This window comes from Anabrus simplex, chromosome 5, assembly GCF_040414725.1.
Source record: "Anabrus simplex isolate iqAnaSimp1 chromosome 5, ASM4041472v1, whole genome shotgun sequence".
Classification (NCBI taxonomy): Eukaryota; Metazoa; Arthropoda; class Insecta; order Orthoptera; family Tettigoniidae; genus Anabrus; species Anabrus simplex.
The window spans coordinates 360,061,774-360,079,818 of record NC_090269.1 but is presented as its reverse complement, the minus strand read 5'-3'; the positions used below and the strand labels follow the sequence as shown (position 1 = coordinate 360,079,818).

The following is an 18,045-nucleotide window of genomic DNA, read 5'->3' as shown; positions in this document are numbered from 1 at the left end:
TCCTGGTAATTAAGTGGCAGTAAGAACTGATAACACTTAATAACAGAGTAGAATCAATCGTGGTATAAAGGAAGAAATACAGTAAAATAAATATTTGTCAATGGAAAGGGGACAAGCAAATTTATGCATGAACATTAAGAATAAGAAGTTAGGAAGAACACACACTATTAAAAATGCTTATATTCATCATCTTACATTCCTGTCTTGGATGTTTATTGGTAGTGATAAATAAAGTGTGTTTTTTTTCTTTTTAAGGAACAAAAAAGAAGGTAATAATGAACGTTACTATATGTGAGATTATATATACCGAATGCAGAACTGAACCGAGATAAAATACAATTTGCAAATTACTCTACATACTTGTTCTGAGTGTCTCGGTTGTTGGTTGTAGCTGCCACTCCTCGGACAGCCATTGTCAGATCACGAAGAGATGTGGCAGTATTACGTGCAGCAATACCTGTGTAATTCTCATTGCCTTGACTTGCAGCTGTCACAAGCTGTGCCATAGAAGAACTAACTCCCTTAGAGGTAGTGCCAAGTTGTAGAGCAGTGGATTCAGCCTATTGATTAACATTAAAGTTACAATTAGTGAATACAGTATAATTGACAAGTCATTAAACTCAGAAATGTAGGAAATGTTTCAAAGCTCTCCAATCATAATACAGTCAAACCTCGTTAGTGCGTTCCTCGTTAACACATTTCCGCCGTTTAGTAAGTCACAAATTCGAAGTCGCAATTCTCACCGTATTAAATCTATATATAGCTCACTTTACACGTCGTGAATTTTCGCTATTACCGCTTAGTACGATCACATTTTTCCTAGTCCTGAAAATGTTTGTCATCCCTTGTGGAAGGAACGCTATTTCCAACTCAGGCAAGAGCCTCCGCCGCAGTTGCGTGATAACGGGAAAAGGCCTTGAATTCTTTAACTTCAGAGGATAAAATGCACCTTCAGGAAGCAAGCCATTAGCCTCAGAAATGCTCAGTTTTGAATGCTGGTTAGCAGTAAAACTGCAGAATAACACAATGAGCCTGTTTGTGCTTGTATTTCACATTCCATTCAGAAGTTAGAAATGTATAAGTTTAGTTGTTCAGCGAAGAGTAGCAAATATTTGTCGCACGATAGCCTACATCTGGAACATAATCGTGTGAAGTTGACCAGCGTGGTGCATATTTGTCTTGTGATAGCCTAATTATAGATACGGAAAATGTCGTGAAATTCCTTACTAATGAAGACAAAATTTAAGTCTGTCAGCAAGTTGACTAGCATCCACATGTTTAACCGTGCAGAGTTGGTGTGAATATTGAAACTCACACCTTCCAGTTTCAACTCAATCACGCCAATCGGTTTTGGTCGGTCGAAATTTTGTTTGATTCAAAATGGCGGCCAAAGTCATTCTGTTGCAGTCGCACATGGCCGTGCAAGACAATTACAATATGTAGTTGGTCTTGGGCCGTGTATAACCTCCAATTCAGTCTCTAAGTGTGTGACCAGAAAAATAATGTTTAGTGACCAGCTGGTCCAAAATAAAAGGCTTCTACTAACATTTGTTTTAGAAAGAGTGTGATCTGCAAAAATACTTTGATATGTTTATGGGACCTGTTCAAATGTTTTCATATTTGTTGTTTGGTGCTTTTAACACTTTACAGTGCCCATTATTTTATAAGTCCCAGCAGAATAAGTGCTCATGTGTTCTCTCATGTTTTTCACACCTTTTAATACTCTCTTCTCATAGTTTTCACTGTACCCGTGGATATATGACGCAAAATTCCATTATCATATCAGATGTAAGGCTTTTCAGGCGTTTGCTCTATTAACCAGCGTTTTGTCTTAGGTCTGACACTAGACTCGTCAGAGTGGGATGTGTCAGAGCAAACGCCTGAAAAGCCTTACCTCTGATATGTTTTTGACATGCTCTATTGGTGAAAAATATCTAATTCCCTCCACGGGAATTTAGAATTTTCCATTCAAATTCCATTAAGTCGGAAAAAATATCTAGTGTTTCCATATCCCTATTGGATGGTTTTTATTCATGAATTCAGTAGTGTGTTTTACCGCTAAACGAATCTTTTTCCTTGTCCCCTGCAGAAACGTCTTGAGGTTTTACTGTATTGGTCAAGATTAGTCAAAAAATTATATGTATAACTCTTGGATTTTCAGTACCCTACCCGTCAAAGCACTAAAGGAAGCAACAGCAATAAATACAATATTTTACCGTTGTCAATAGTGTTGAGGTCTCTGCTCAACATACTTCAAACCACATACAAACATGACTGATTAAGAACGTTGAGTACAAGCTCTCATTGCCAATTATAGTCTGTTAGCGAAAAGGATGTATATGAACACCATGGGAACTTTATGGTCCAAGTTTCCTGTTGCCTGTACTGTTCTCAATACATGGCATATGCATCATTTTGATAACTTATTTGTTGGGTACCTGGATTTAGATCTCATTGATTTCAGATGAAAAAAATCGGCTCTCCCTTGAGGCAAATTTTGAAGGTGAACGGAAACAGTCTGTGGTGTGGAAAAGTGCAGATCTGTGGAACTTGTGCCAGGGTTCAGGCTGAGACCAGTTTTTATTCGATATTGTTGTGTATATCAGAATAATATTAAAAATGGGTCGTCATCCTAACAAAGCTAGCAGCAATAGTGCCAGCAGTGGTGCCAACGAAATTGAACAGCCGGTGAGAGGTAATGGACGAGGCCATGCTCTCCGAACACTTCGTGGACAGTATTGTAAGTACAGTGGCGAGGCAGGTGACGGAAATTGTGGTGAAAGAACTTGAGTACAGTCTCTAGTTCAATGCCGAATCGATGAATGAACTAAACAAAAAAAACTTGAGGGACACAAAAGAGAAATAAAACATCTCAAAGAAGAAGTTGAGGCAAAGTGCGACTCCCTGGAAAATTACCAAAGGAGGTCAAGTTTACATCTGTTTGGTATTGCTGAAAATGAGGGTGAGAACACAGACGACATTGTTGTGAGCCTGTGCAATAAACTGGAGGCCAAGGTAACCAAACTAACAGTGACAGGAGCCACAGAGTAGGACCGAAGGCGCCTGGAAAACCTCAGCCCATCATTGTGAAGTTCACGTCCTTCCGCTCCAGGCACAGACATGGAAGCGCCAACTTATAGGAACACCTACCACGATACAGGAAGACTTGACTGCAACCCTTCTAGCAATTCTGAAGGCCGTCATCACTGTTCATGGGCTAAGGAACACTTGGACTGATCACGGGGATGCCATAATTAAGTTGGCAGATGGTACAAGGCGTTGTATCAACCGCATGTGCGATATTCCTAGATTCTAATCTGCAAACATCACTACCCATCACCACATCAATACAGAACTACATTCGCTTCTAATGTGAGTACCAAAATATTTTCTTCTCTTGCTTTCATAGTAGGAATAAAATACTGTTAACTTTCGCTTTTTCTTTCTCCTCTCTCTTTCAACCTCCCATAGCACACTTCCTATCACATCTTTAACTATATCAGGTATAACATCGCTAGTTAGAACACACCAATTTAAAATTAGACTCATTTGTGTGATTTACCTTGAATAATTTGTATGCAGTGTGATCTGTTGTAGTTATTAGCTTCGCATTGTCTTTTATTTGTACAGTAATCAGTACTGCTTGAACTGTGTTTAACCGTAGTCCTCTTGTTAGTTCTGTTTTAGTTTTAGTTTTAATTTTCTGCTCCGAAGTTGGCAGACCTTTCAACACAACAAGGACATGTTTCTGACGACAGCAGGCCTAAGCGCATTCCTTTAATTCCCTCCCCTTACCCCCCTGTTCCATTAACTGCTCCCTTCACACACACACACACACACACACACACACACACACACACACACACACACACACACACACACACACACACACACACACACACACACACACACAGCTGCTAGAGCAAACCCAGGTCCTCTTTCAGCCGCTACTATCTTGAAGGAAACCGTGAAACAATTTCCAAGGGTGGCTTCACCTGCAAGAACGATGCACACTTCAAGTCTTTGCTTTTTGCATAATATTCTTAAAACTTCTGAAGCAGCCTATCTTCGTGATTGCATCAAGCTCCTCTCTGCAGACCTTAACAAAAGTACCCCATCCTACAGCACCATGTGTTTATCCCTTCCTATACACAGAACAGCAATCTACACTAAATCATTCACCGTTACTGCAGCCTGACAATGGAATCTCTTACCAGTTGACATCAGAATCTGTCCAACAGCTCGGCTTTTAAACATGCCTGAGTTGAAATGCTAGGTAAAAATGCATATATCATCAAGTTATGACCTGAAAACACCTCCTACTACCACCTCTTCATCATTATTTCCCCTCTTCCTTTCACAGATGTTGTTGTTTTTCTTCATTATCTTATTATTAATCCTTCTTTTCACCTCTCAATTGAACGTGATATTTCGGTGTACTGTAGAAATGTACAGTAAAACCTCATTAATTCAAAGTCGTTGGGACTCAAAAATCAGACTTTGAATTGCGTGACTTCGAATTAACCGCCAATTCGCAATTCAGAAGTACCAACCACGGCTGAGTTACAAAATATTCTAAGGCCCGTTACTGCATGCAATTAACCTTGATTCACAGTTTATGCCTTTCAAATGCCAAGAAAAAAGAACTATTTCCAAAATGTATCCAAGAAGGTGCATTTACAATATTCAAATAATGCACTCGGATATCTCACTGGCAAACATAACCTCACGCAATGAAAGGAAAAAAAAAAATTTAAAAATGCACGATTCAAAGACGAGGAGAAATCTATGCTGGCTTCCATGTGCAAGTGCTTTATTAATTGGATTACTATACTGTATGCATTTTAGATGCCTTGCATTTAGACAGAAAGTACCCGATGCCCTTAAAATCAAACTTTCCTATGACTATCCTTGTATGATTTCCCGCGCCATGCCACTTCTCTCATCTTCAGAAATGTAAACACTTGCCGGGTCACAAAGTTTTCTAAGACCCTTTAATACATGCAATCACCTCGATTCACAATTTAAACCTTTCAAATGCTATGGAAAAAACTTTCTGAAATGTTCCCAACAAGGTGCATTTACAATGTTCAAATAATGCACTTGGATAAATCACTGACAAACATAATATCACGCAACGAAAGAAAAAATCACACAATTCAAAGACAAGGATAAATTATGCCGGTTCCCCTGTGCAAATGCATTACTTTTTTGGATTTCTGTATTGTTTGCATTTTTAGATGCTTTGTACTGGCATGGAAAGTGCCTGGCACCCTTAAAACATTGTGGCTAAACCAAACTTTCCTATGACGACGGGATAAAGTTTCTCGCTTCCATGTGCATTGCAACGCACTACTATGACCCCCATCCCCCACTCTTGTACGAGGCTGGCACTTTCTCCTTTAAAATCATAAGACCGTTTGGGCTCGCATTAAAATAAAGCAATGCAGTTTCACCGGCAATGACAATACTGTTCGGTGCCTACGAATTTTTTATATGAGAATCGTTTTTTCTTCAACTGTCGGCATTCGCCAGTGTTCGCGGATTCTGTTTTTACGCACACTGCCTGTTGCGTGATACTATGGCGTTCCTTAAAAGGTTGAATACAAAAGAATTCCGATTTCATTCAACTTGGCAATCATGAAGAGCACTGTAGACCCACCGAAGTGAGTGCAGAAAGCTACCCCTCCACGTCCGGAACGCGCGGTCTATTATTTCGCGGAGCGGATAAATTTTGAGTTGAAATTACTCTAACATACTATTGTTTAAAAATGTAAAGGCAGCTTCGAATTAAAAGTGTGAATTTCGGTAATGGGGCCGACATTGTATTTCAAATTACGAATTATCCGTATTTCGAATTAAACAATTTAAATAACATGCAAAACTGTATCTCATGTTTCCGGGAATGAGAGCTGCTTCGAATTAGGCGGGATTTTGAATTAACCAATTTCGAATTATTGAGGTTCTACTGTATATATTTTCTAAACTTTCTCGTAAGTAGTAGTAATAGTACTCATTATTCATATATTTTTAATGTACTATACGTATGATATGTATTATATAGATGATATGATTACTTTTTTAAAGTGTGATTACTTTTATTAATACTATTACTGTTATTATTGTTAATCATCATCACCATCATTGATGTCCCACTCCAGTCGTCCAGGTGTGGTTAACAAGCCTCCTCCACTCCTTTCTGTCCTTCCACTTTTCCTGCTCCATTACTTCCACCACATCCAATCCAGCTTCTCTAATGACCTTCCAAATCTGATCCATCTACCTTCTTCACGGTCTACCAACTGAACTCTTTCCCTTAACTTCTCTTTCCAATTCCCTTCTTGCTACCTGTTCCTTTCCCTTTCTTTTTACTTGCCCAAACCATCTCAGTCTTGCTTTCTGTATGTTCTGTACTAACGGTTCTATATTTAGCTCTTCTCTGATTTTAATATTTTGAATTCTAACTCTTCTTGCCTTTTTAACCAATGTTCTTAAAAATTTCATTTCTACTGCTTGGATTTTACTATCTTGCCTCTTATTTGTTACCAGTGTTTCTAGTCCGCACGTTACAACTGGTATGAAATACTGTTTATATAATGCTAATTTCGTTCTCTTGTGTACTTTGTCATCCCATAAAAGCTCTCTGAGTTGATAAAATGTTGTACCTTTACTTAGTCTGTTAATAATTTCAGGGTTGATTTCATTACTTCCATTAATAATGCTACCCAGATATGTAAACTGTTCTACATTCTCTGTTCTCCATCTATGTTCACTTGGCTTCTCTTTTTCTCTTTTCCACAGTGCATGACTACAGTTATCTTTTTACTGAACACCATTCCAAACTCCTTTAGATTTTCATTCCAAATATCCAGTCTCCTTTGTACTTCCTTTTCACCCTTTCCCCAAATCACCACATGATCTGCAAATACCAAAGCATTCACTTCATCACTACTGATACTCTGTTTTACACGTTTTATGATTTCATCCATCAATATAATAAACAATAATGGCGATAGTGCACTTCCTTGCTTGAGATCTTTTTTTTGTGTAAGTACATTCCTTTTCAGTAGGCATCAGTAGTTATTATTAAGTGTTCTAGGTTAAGACTGGTTAAGTGTAAGAAAGGGAGTACATCCCTAACTTTGCCAGAATAAATAAAAACATATTATTATTATTATTATTATTATTATTATCATCATCATCATCTCCCACGTCATGATTAACAGGACAAAGAGAAGCAGCCACTATTTGTGGAACAAAAGCAGGTATGCATTCAAAACATTTAAATAAGAACTAATTTTAGATTTTGAAACAGATTCTGAAAACATTAGGTCCATTAGGTTATTTTCCATTCTCTTATCCTCTCCCCTTTCAGTTTACTGTCAATTCAGGCTGACATTGTTTGCTTAAACTTCACTTTCTTGGGTGAAGTTGAATGTCGCCATTCCATAGGCTGCTGTTTTGATTCAGGTGTAATGTATGCCACCCAGGTTTCATCCCCCGTTACAATATGACTCAAAAAATCATCACCTTTCTTGTGGTAATGCTCCAGGAAAGTTAAGGCACTGCCCAAACGTTTGCTTTTGTGCTCCTCCGTCAAAATTTTCGGTATCCAGCGTGAGCACACCTTTCGGTAATTTAATCGTTCACTCACAATTTCATAAAGAACACTTCGAGAAACTTGAGGAAACACGTCAGATAACGATGTAATCGTAAAGCGTCTGTTTTCTCTCACTGCTCTGTCAACTGCCTGCGCCAAATCTTCACTAATGCCTGAAGGTCGCCCACTCAGTTCTTCAGCATGCACATCTTTGCGGCGACCTTTAAATGCTCAAACCCATTTCCTAACCATTCCATCGCTCATAATATTTGGTCCATAAACTGCACAGATCTCACGATGAATATCGACAGCTTTCAAACCTTTTGCACTCAGAAAATGAATAACAGACCGGACTTCACAGTCGGTGGGACTCTCGATCAGCAAGGCCATTTCAAATGCTTGCCAACAAACGTACACAAGGGCGACTATTGCAGTAATTGCGTCTCAGCCTTGCCAATACATGCCAACCGCAGCGCTGCATCGACAGAATATCAAACCGGTATTTACTTAAAAAACATGCCTCGTAATATTACATATTTTTGCATATGATGACCGATCAAACAGAGAGATATTTAAAACAATGTTATTGTCTCATATAAGTCATGATAAAAGGAATACAGTGAAACCTCGTTTCTGCAGGGGACAAGCGAAAAGAACACGTTAAGCCGTTAAGCGAGAAAACGTACTAATGAATATACAAATTAAAACTATCCAACAGGGATATGGAAACACTAGATACGACGTTTTCTGACAGAGCAGAACGCCAACACGGAAATGAAGATTATAACCTACAAGAGCATTTTACATCGTGTACTTGTGGTTACAGTGAAAACTTTCCACCATTTCTAAAGATGAGAGGAAAGTATTAAAAGGTGGAAAAACACAAGAACTAATATGAAAAACTTTTCTGCTGGGGATTACAAAATACTGGTACACTGAAAGATGTGAAAACACCAGACAACAAACATGAAAACATGTGCACAGGGGTCAACAAAAACATCAAAGTATTATTACAGATCACACTCTTTCTAAAACAAATGTTAGTAGGAGCCTTTTATTTCGGAGCAGTGGGTTTATTTTCTGGTCACACTCTTAGACGAATTGGAGGTTACACTCCATCATGTTCAGCTGCAAAGAATGAGTTTAGCAGCCATTTGGAATCAAACAAAACTTCAACTTGAGTGATAGAGTTGAAACTTGAAGGTGCAAGTTTCAACCATCACGACCTCTGCGCGCTTATACCAGTCCACTTTCTGACAGATTTTAATTTTGTCTTCATTATTAAGGAATTTTACATCATTTTCCTTATCCATAACTAGGCTATCGAAAGACAAATATGCACCACACTAGTCAATTTCACACGATTATGTTCCTAATCCAGATACAGGCTACCGTATCACACTACAAATATTAGCTACATTTCACTGTGCCACTCAACACAAAATACATTTCTACCTTCTGAATGCAATGCAAAATACAAGCAAAAACAGGCTCACTCTGCTATTCAACAATCTCGCTGCTAACTGGCAAGCAAAACTGAACATTCCTGAGGCTAACGGCTTGCTCCCCGAAAGTGCAACTTATGCTTTGAAGTTCAGGAAGGTCTTTTCCCGTAATCACACAACTGTGGCGATGGCTCCTACCCGAGTTGAAAAACACGTTTCTTTCAGAAGGGATGAAAAATGCAGGAACATTTTCAGGTCTAGGAAAAATGTGATTGTACCAAACAGTAACAGCAAAAATTAGTGATGCGATAAGTGAGGTATTTTTTACATAGATTTAATACGATGGGAATCAGGACTTTGAATTTACAACAGACTAAGCGGGAAAACATGTTAATGAGGAACGCACTAACAAGGTTTCATGGTATACGACAATTTTTGCATTATGAATATTACATATTTCACTGGTATTTACCATATTTTTTGTGCTTTGATATTACATAACAATGCGGGCCCTACTAATCACTAATATAATGTTATTCGTTTCATGCTGCTGGGAGGTGATTGGTTTACTCTTCGGTGCACAAGGATCTGTCACAAAATCTTCAGTTAATTTCTTCCTTCGTTTTGGTATTCCTGTTTTGTTTCTAAAAGATATTTGTATAGATGTTTTACGTGATTCATTTTCAATGGTAAATTACTATTTATATGGTATATGTAAAAAAAAAAAAAGTTTTCCTGATCGGGGATAGCTGTACAACAACGGACTTTCAAAATTAAAAAAAAAAAAAAAAGCTCATTTTATCCTAAGATAAATAGTGCAAAAATTAATATCTATTTGATGCTGTTACCGTACAGTACCCCTTTTTCTAGGGCAGCTATCCCTTGTGGATTTTCTCTCTCTGTAGATGCCAACGTGCAGGAAACTTTATCCAGCACAAGTACTTTCACATGTCAGCAAATCTACTGACACAAGGCCGATGTACCCTCCAAGGCTACTGGACTGAGCCAGGACTAAATATACCACCTTGGGCTCAGAAAGCCAGTGCTTTACCATCTGAGCCATTAAGCTGGGCATATGTTAATAATTAAAAACAGGCAGGGAGAAAAGATAAAGTTTTAAAAAATACATAGAAGCTATCAATTAAAATTATGCAAGATTATATTCAGGACTGAATATGGCTAGGATACGACTTGCAAGCTCATCCACTTAATTGTTCTGAGTGGGCCAGTCTCTCTACCCTTTAGCATTCTCAACCCAAAACATAATTTATAAGTTTCTGATTAAACTGGTGTATCAATTGTTATGTAAGCCCACACAGAAATATGTGGTTTAGGTTTACAAACTTACACATTTACAGTTAAAAATGAGTCCATTGCAAGTGTCTATACTGAAACTATTGTATTTCCGGAACCAACAAACAAGGATTTTTAGAGTTAAGTTTATTCCTCTAAACATTGACAGCACTGTCATGACCAGTAGGGTTGCCAGATTGTGGCGTATCATTTGCAATTTGGTGCTTAGTTGTGAAAGAATTTACAAATAAATGAATCATTTTGATCAATGAAATCTTTCACAAACTTTAGACCCAATAATACGGGTACATTCAAATTTCCAGATTAACAGAAGTTACTGAACTAATTCACAGAAAAAAACTTTCCACCTATCTGAGTAAGACATATTCCTCTCAAAAATATCATAAAAGTGCATGTGTACATCCAACCTTTGTCCCGTTTCTCTATGGAGTCGGGTATGAAGCGAGATGAACCTTTGTAGCGAGTTTTTATGACCGCAGGCTCTTCCTCATGTCAACCTCGTCAGAGGAGTTAATGAGATGAAATGAATGACATGATGATAGTAAGAAGGAAGAGGGTGACCCAGTGCCGGCACTAGCCTACTCCTACCAAAAAGCACCAAGGGGTCTGCTCAAGCCTTTACATCCCTATCCGACAGATGAATCACCACCAACAGTGTTATATACCCTCACTCCATATGAGCACTGCGGAGAGGTTATTGGTATGCAATCTAGTGATTAGAAATTGTATACCACCACCTCTTGCACCCTACCACCTAACATTCTGGTGGTGAATTTTTTTTTTTAACCAATCGGACTCGAACCGGCTAACCACAGTGTCAAGACCACATACGGCTTTCAAAAATCACTTGAAAATAAGTTAAAAATTAACAAATCAAAGAACAATAGTTACACTGTAAGAATCACTCAATACTAGTTCAGCAAGGTGACAACTGACTGCTCAAGAAAGTTTCAAAATTTCTATTTGCCATGGATTCAGACATAAAAGCAATAAACTTGGCAATTTAACATTTGTAAGATAGAGTATTCCAACTTCAATTAAGAAATATTTTTAAATATTGGCTAAAATTAACAAAATATAAGATAGCCCATTCATAGGGAAAGTACCTACCGTTTCTCCTGGAAGAGGTCGAAGCTCTAATTTGTCGACAGCCCTTTGGAAAGCTTCCAGCTCTAACTGCAAGCTTCGAATTAAATCTTCAGCAGAATCAAGTTCAAGTCCTCCACATGTCTCACGAGCCCTTCCCACAGCAGCTCGTAAGTCACCCAAAGATGAACCAAGTTGCTGGGAGCTTGTAGATAGCTGCATTGCTGCAGCCTGATTGTTAACTGTTGGTAGCACAGCACGAACAGACTGCACCACTCTTGTGCCAGGCTGTGAAATCATTTAATTCTCTCAAAATTTGGATATACTTACATTTTTTAATGAAATTACGAATAAAGGAAAATAAAATTATAATCTTTATAGATAGACAAAAGATTATATTTAGGTGCAATAACACAATAACCTACAACATTAAAATTGCAAGATTTTGGGAATTGATAAATATGTATTTTTACATTCATTTTACATACATCCTGTTCAAAGTATGGCATCTCAATACACAATGGAGTGGAACCATACTTTCTGTATGAAAAGGGATGACAAAGATGATGAGATGAAGTACAGTAGAAAACTCATAATATTATGTATGATACACATAGTTTGAAAGTATCTTTTAGTAAAGAATGTGACAGTGACATGATAAAACTACGAATAATGAAAAACAATTCAACAAAAATGTTTACAGTAGATAGGAAATAACACAATTTTGATCACAAATCTCAAAACTACTTTTAAAGGCAGAAATTACTAGAAATTATTTTGAAGAGGAAACTCTGAAAAAATATGTACACTCAACTGCACAAAAATTGGCCACTTTAGAAGATAACTTGAATTCAAAACACTTATTTGAAACAGGATGAACATATTGTGCAAGTGGTAGGATTCCACATACCATCTCTTCAGTCACGAGCAGTTTACAAATATCCTCGCGTTTCAAGAATGTATACAATTAAATATTTCTTTGCCGGCCAATTTTTCTTACAAGAAAAAAGATAATAAAATTATTAAAATGAGTGTCAGAGCCAAAGTAGGCTTTTCCTTCAAAATAAAAACAACATTAGAGAGAGAGAGAGAGAGAGAGAGAGAGAGAGAGAGAGAGAGAGAGAAGAAGAAGAAGACCACTTAAGAAAGAAAAGTTGGCTGCTTGGTTCAGGCAGTAGATTATGGAAAAGGAGTATAAACTGTCTGTGGTTTTATGGCAAGAAAAGCTGGAGAACTGTGTGTGGAAAAGTGACAGTAGTGCTTGATCTTCAAAAGCGAAGTTTTAAAAGGTGTACACATGAAGAGTTGGATGTCCCATTTCTCGGTGGTTCAAAAAAAAGCAGGCGTAGTTATTACCAGTGCAATGTGAGTGAAAAAAGGCCAAGTTGCTCCATGAATTTTTGCTGAAAATTAGTTGGATCAACCATGATTTTCTATTTTTCCTGCATGTTCTCCCATTTGAGCCCAAATAACTATGAGTTTACTGTATGTTCTCTCTGTACAGGCCAGGGGACTAGGCGTCCAGACAAGCATATAACTCACTATGGATGAATATAATTCTAGAAGTATACCTGTAGGAACTGTTCTGAAGCATTGATGAGGTTAAGCTGAGCAGTAGGGCTGTCTGGACTTGACAGGGTACCCTTCACTCCTTCCACTAGCCCTGGAATTTGATCTGCCATCGTCTTACAGTCCATCATCAGTTCTTCCTGGGAAGAACGGTTTGTATTGTGCTGTGATGCACTCTGAGCAGCAGCAATACACTGGGTAGCTGTGCTGGCTGCCTGTTTTGCAGCAGCCTGAAATTTAGAAAAGGTAATGTATATTATTGAGTTTGTCAAGTAACTACAAGTATAATACCAACATACCTAACATATTATATTTTAAACCTTTGTTTGTGACAAGTTTTTCTATTCATGTCTTGAGAAATAAAATATATATAATTCAGTTGTCAATTTTCAATGTTATAAAATGCTAATAAATCTCCTTCTGTCTACTACTCAGCAAATGTAGGAACTGTTCTTCTGACCCTTCGAAGACGTTCGGAAGCAGAAACGAGCTTACTGGAGACTGAGAAGAATGGGGCTAATGAGGAGAGAGCCTACTTATATAGAGACGGCAGTGCAGGAAGATGTAGAGGTTGTCCTTGTTCTTTTGTGTTTTCATGTCTTTCTGTTTATCCTACTATGTGTTCCTTTTCATTTTCCAATCTCTCCATACATGTCTTACCGTTTACTACTACGTAGATTTAGTTTTCAGATCCAAACATCAGAACTGGCAGTAAATATAATAGAATCTCTCTCAGCTGACATATGTGACAGTCTTCTGATGATGGAGACAAGTTATTCTGATATGTATGTAGTCAATGAGACCTATTATTCCTGGGAAATTATCTCAAGAAAAATAAAATGTGTCAGTTGCCAAGAACGTTGTCAGGTTAGTTACAGTATTGCCAATTGTGTCAGGCCCAAGGAATCAGTCGTTTATATTATCCCTTGAAAAGTGAAATCTTATTTAAAACAGTACCTACCCGTATATTTCAAATTATTTCACAGTGATTTCATAGCAGATGAATTGCAGGAGGCCATCTGGCTAACCCTTCTCCCAGAAATTGTCTCAACATGATACTACAAACTACCGTATTTACTCGTGTATTAGACCCCCCCCCCCACTTTCGCAGCAAAAAAAAAAAAAAGTAGGGGGGGGGGGGTGGAGGGGTCGAGTATGCGATAACCTCAAATTTTATGCAGTGAACACATTGCTTCTAGGCCATAAAGAACTATAAATTATAGATGTAAACATTCTACACTATTCTTTAACAAACTTATGAATGTATCTGAGTTATACCGGCTATTTTCGTTGGAAGGCAGTATTTCTAAATGTAAAAGGACAAATGGTGAACACAACTTTTAGGCCTAGATATAAAATAAATAGTCAGTTTTAGTTACTCATATCACGTCATTCGTTTCATTTCATTAATTCCTCTGAAGAGGTCGACGTCAGGAAGGGCATACGGTCGTAAAAACTCACTACGAAGATTCGTCTCACTTCATACTCGACCCCATAGAGAAAAAGTATTATCAAATTATGCAATATTGATACAAAATAACTCAACGGCTAGTCGTTTGTCTCTGTCAGTTGAGCAGTAGGCCTAACACACAGCAAACCTGATCCCTGCTTTCGTTTTAATTGTCTTGCACCACTAACTTACCTGCTATTGGCATGTCGTCATTCCAAGTGACGTCATCTTCACTGCCATATCGTCAGCCATGCATCAAAATCAAGACTGAGAGCATTCAAGGTCCCGTCTTTATGAACCTTTTAAAAATAGTTTTGTTTCCGACTAGAGAGTCTAAACTATGTGAAGCTATTCCCAAATGGTTTCTAGAGATGGTCACTGATATTCCCAGCTGGTGTATGTGTAGCAGAAGCAACTCCTCCTGAATAAAGCCATGTTGTTGAAAGCATGCCGAACCACCAGCTGATTACTAGCATATGTTACAAGTTGTATTTCCGAATGTAATACATAGTGACTGGAAGCATTCTTTTGATAACTACGGCTGTTGAAAGCCAGACCCTTATTTTAAGTACATTTCATGGTTATTCTTAATATTTATCACATCAGGATTTACCTAAACAGCTGTAAATGAGATAAGGGAGACCACACTGTTTAGGTTAGGTACGCTATCGCCCGGATGCGTAAAGTTCCACGACGGAAAGAATAAAAATAAATAACAGGAAAGTTTGCCGCATTCATGGATATCTACAAGTGTGGTGGTAATGCGTTTTATTATCATAATGTTTAATTTCATAGTTTGTTGTCTCCCATTTTTTATTAACGCATACCCTAGTACCGGTATGTTTTGTTTCGCATCACTGAAAATCGTTGAAAGTAAGTGGGGACATAAAAAAATTAAAATTGTTATTTGTTAGGTACATTGGCGAGTAAAACAATTGTGATTGGATTGTTTTTATCATGTTTTAAATCTACTTCTCTCCCAAAAAACCCTATATTGGCCTGGGTTACGAGATATTAAACGATCACTTTGTTAATGATCTTGCCTGCCTATATTAATAGGCCTAGCAACAACTGCGAATATTTCTTAACTAAAGTAAACTTGTTTTCTCATCTCGAAGTGGTGCAGCTCTCTCTCTTTTTTTTTTTTTTTTTAATAGACAGGCCCCCAGTGGAAAGGAGTTGCATGTACCATTTTTACTGCAAATCAACCTTCCTGCCATTCGTAAATCTCTGGCAATACAGTACTGGGAATCAAACTCAGGCTCCCGAGAACAGCAGCCAATTGTGCTAACCATTACGCTGGCGGGCATTCTTAAGTACGAAACACAGACATATATACGACTGATGCGCGTTTGCAATCGCGGGTCAGACACAAAATTGTTCACCTATTTGTGCAACGTCATCTGAGCTGCAGTAAGCCTACGCTATGAAGGCAGACATTTCTTAACTACGAAACATAGATATACCGCATGACTTCGACATGTGTTTGTATTGCATGGGTCGTATGGACAAACCTATTCACAAATTTTTACAATGTCATCAGAGCTGCCGTAAGGCTTGTACCCGCTTCGAAGCAGAATCGTCGTTCTTCTCTTGACAAATTACATAGGGGGTTCTTGCATGCGAGATTTATTTTTTTTCCATTTTCTTGTCTCGAAAAGCCAAGGCGGGTCTAACACGCAAGGGGGGTATAATCCACAAGTAAATAAGGTATATATTTCATGGTACATAACTTCTGATTGTTATTCACTCCTAAAATTTGAGGTTAAACAGTGTCCTCAGCAGTGTTTAAACTTCATCTTAAGTAATGTCTAAGAGATAAATAAAGTCTCTGCAATACTGCAACCTTATTTCAGATAATGATTAGTTGTAAAAAAGTTCTAAATACCGTTTCTGCAATCGGCCCATAGTTTCAAGGGAAACACTACAAGGGAAAGTGTTCTGTATTCACATACATTACATATTAACAGTTTTCAACTTAGACAGCATTAAAGTCACACTTACAGCAAACACATTTTGTACACTAGTAAGAAACTTACCTCAAGCCTGGTGATCAGTTTGCGGCGAAGTGCTGGAGTAGCAGCTGCTGTTGTTGCAGTTCGTAACTCTTCAACAGCTTGTCGGAGTTGGTTTTGGTAATTAGCATCATGAGGACTTGAAGCACAGAGACGGGCTGCTTCAACCATACGTGCCGTTGCATCTGCTAGGGTCTTTGCTGCCGCCAACAGACGTCGCTGAAGTTCAGAATCTGGTTGCTTCTCAGCTTCACCCTAAAAAAGGAAACAAACATTTTCATCTTGAAAACATTCAAAAAGCTCTTTATCTCCTATGTGAAATCACTAAAATGAAGTACAATATGCAAACATTGCTTTCGAAATATTATTTCAGCCTCTTAGGACAACAATTAACAATTGTCTGCCTTTCTGGATTTCCAGTACTCCTCCATCTTGATGGAGAATGCGGTTCTTTGCTCTTTGGACCACTTTTCACCAGGCTGTCTTCTCATCCTTTCCAGAAGATCCTTTAACCAGTGTACACAGGTCCTGATTTAACTTCTTTCTTGAACCAGTGTCTCTGAGACTCCAGCCAGATCCTACTTCACTGCAATTGCACTTAAGAGTGGTACATTTAAAGTCATGAAAAGATCAAGAATTCTTCGAGATATTCTGCCGTAAAAGCATCCGAGACAGATGACTAAGGCCCGTTTCTTCAACTCTATGTTAAATTTTACTTAACAAATGTTAACTAACAATTGTTATTAATTTAACACTTCATTTAACTCCGTTTCACGAACACATTTCCAACATTTGTTACGAAACAACTTTTAAAGACAAATTAACACATTTCCGTGAGATTTCTGAACGTGTTTGGTAGCGAGAGTCTTTTGTTTCTTTACATAATGTGCTCCTAGTGGTGTGTTGAAATAATATTTTGTCACACAGACACATGGTTGACATTACTCACTCTCTTTGGTTGACATTATTATAGGTTATGGTTAGCGGAGACCGATAAGATGTAAACATGTCAAGTAAGAGGCAACAAAAGCATTACTGGGATGAATGCGAGACAAACGTTGTTATAGTTTTAATTTAAAATTATGCGAGTGTGCTTAAAAAATAAAAGAACGGACTGTCATATCACAACATTCTCTTTGATATAGCCTATTCTTATATTCTTATCACCGGGAAAATGTGATAATTGATGTTTTGAATGATTTTCGGGCATTCTTTCATTGTGGGGAAAATAATATAATGCCTTGTTAATGCTGCAATGGCAGCAGGAATTCTTTGCTGGATTCTACACACTCTTTTCTTGCACTCGTGAACATAGCCGCCTACAATTACATGAGAAGTGTCTCGACCATAATATCTAACAAGTAGAGGCCAGACCCTGCGGTCAACCAATTTCACCGAGCTTCAATGTACCTGTGGGGAGACACTCAACAGTAACTCGTATTTTGGAAAGTGAGGTCAGATGTCATTACACAGAATCCACTTCGGACAAAGTGGTGGTGATAGAACACTAAAAGGCGAACAAATTTTACTTAAACATGTCATGCAACCTAATAACTTCTGAAAAAA

General features: G+C 38.0%; 1 protein-coding gene across 1 annotated transcript in view; it reads right to left on the bottom strand.

Moving 5' to 3' along the window:
- rhea (Talin_middle and talin-RS domain-containing protein rhea) overlaps positions 1–18,045 on the bottom strand; it is a 419,010-nt gene that overhangs the window by 141,063 nt on the left and 259,902 nt on the right. The window contains exons 18-21 of the mRNA XM_068227664.1: positions 16,504–16,734; positions 13,017–13,244; positions 11,470–11,733; positions 361–560 (exon numbers count right to left, since the gene is read on the bottom strand). Coding sequence (XP_068083765.1) covers positions 361–560; positions 11,470–11,733; positions 13,017–13,244; positions 16,504–16,734 — 923 coding nt within the window. The remainder of the gene's footprint in view (positions 1–360; positions 561–11,469; positions 11,734–13,016; positions 13,245–16,503; positions 16,735–18,045) is intronic.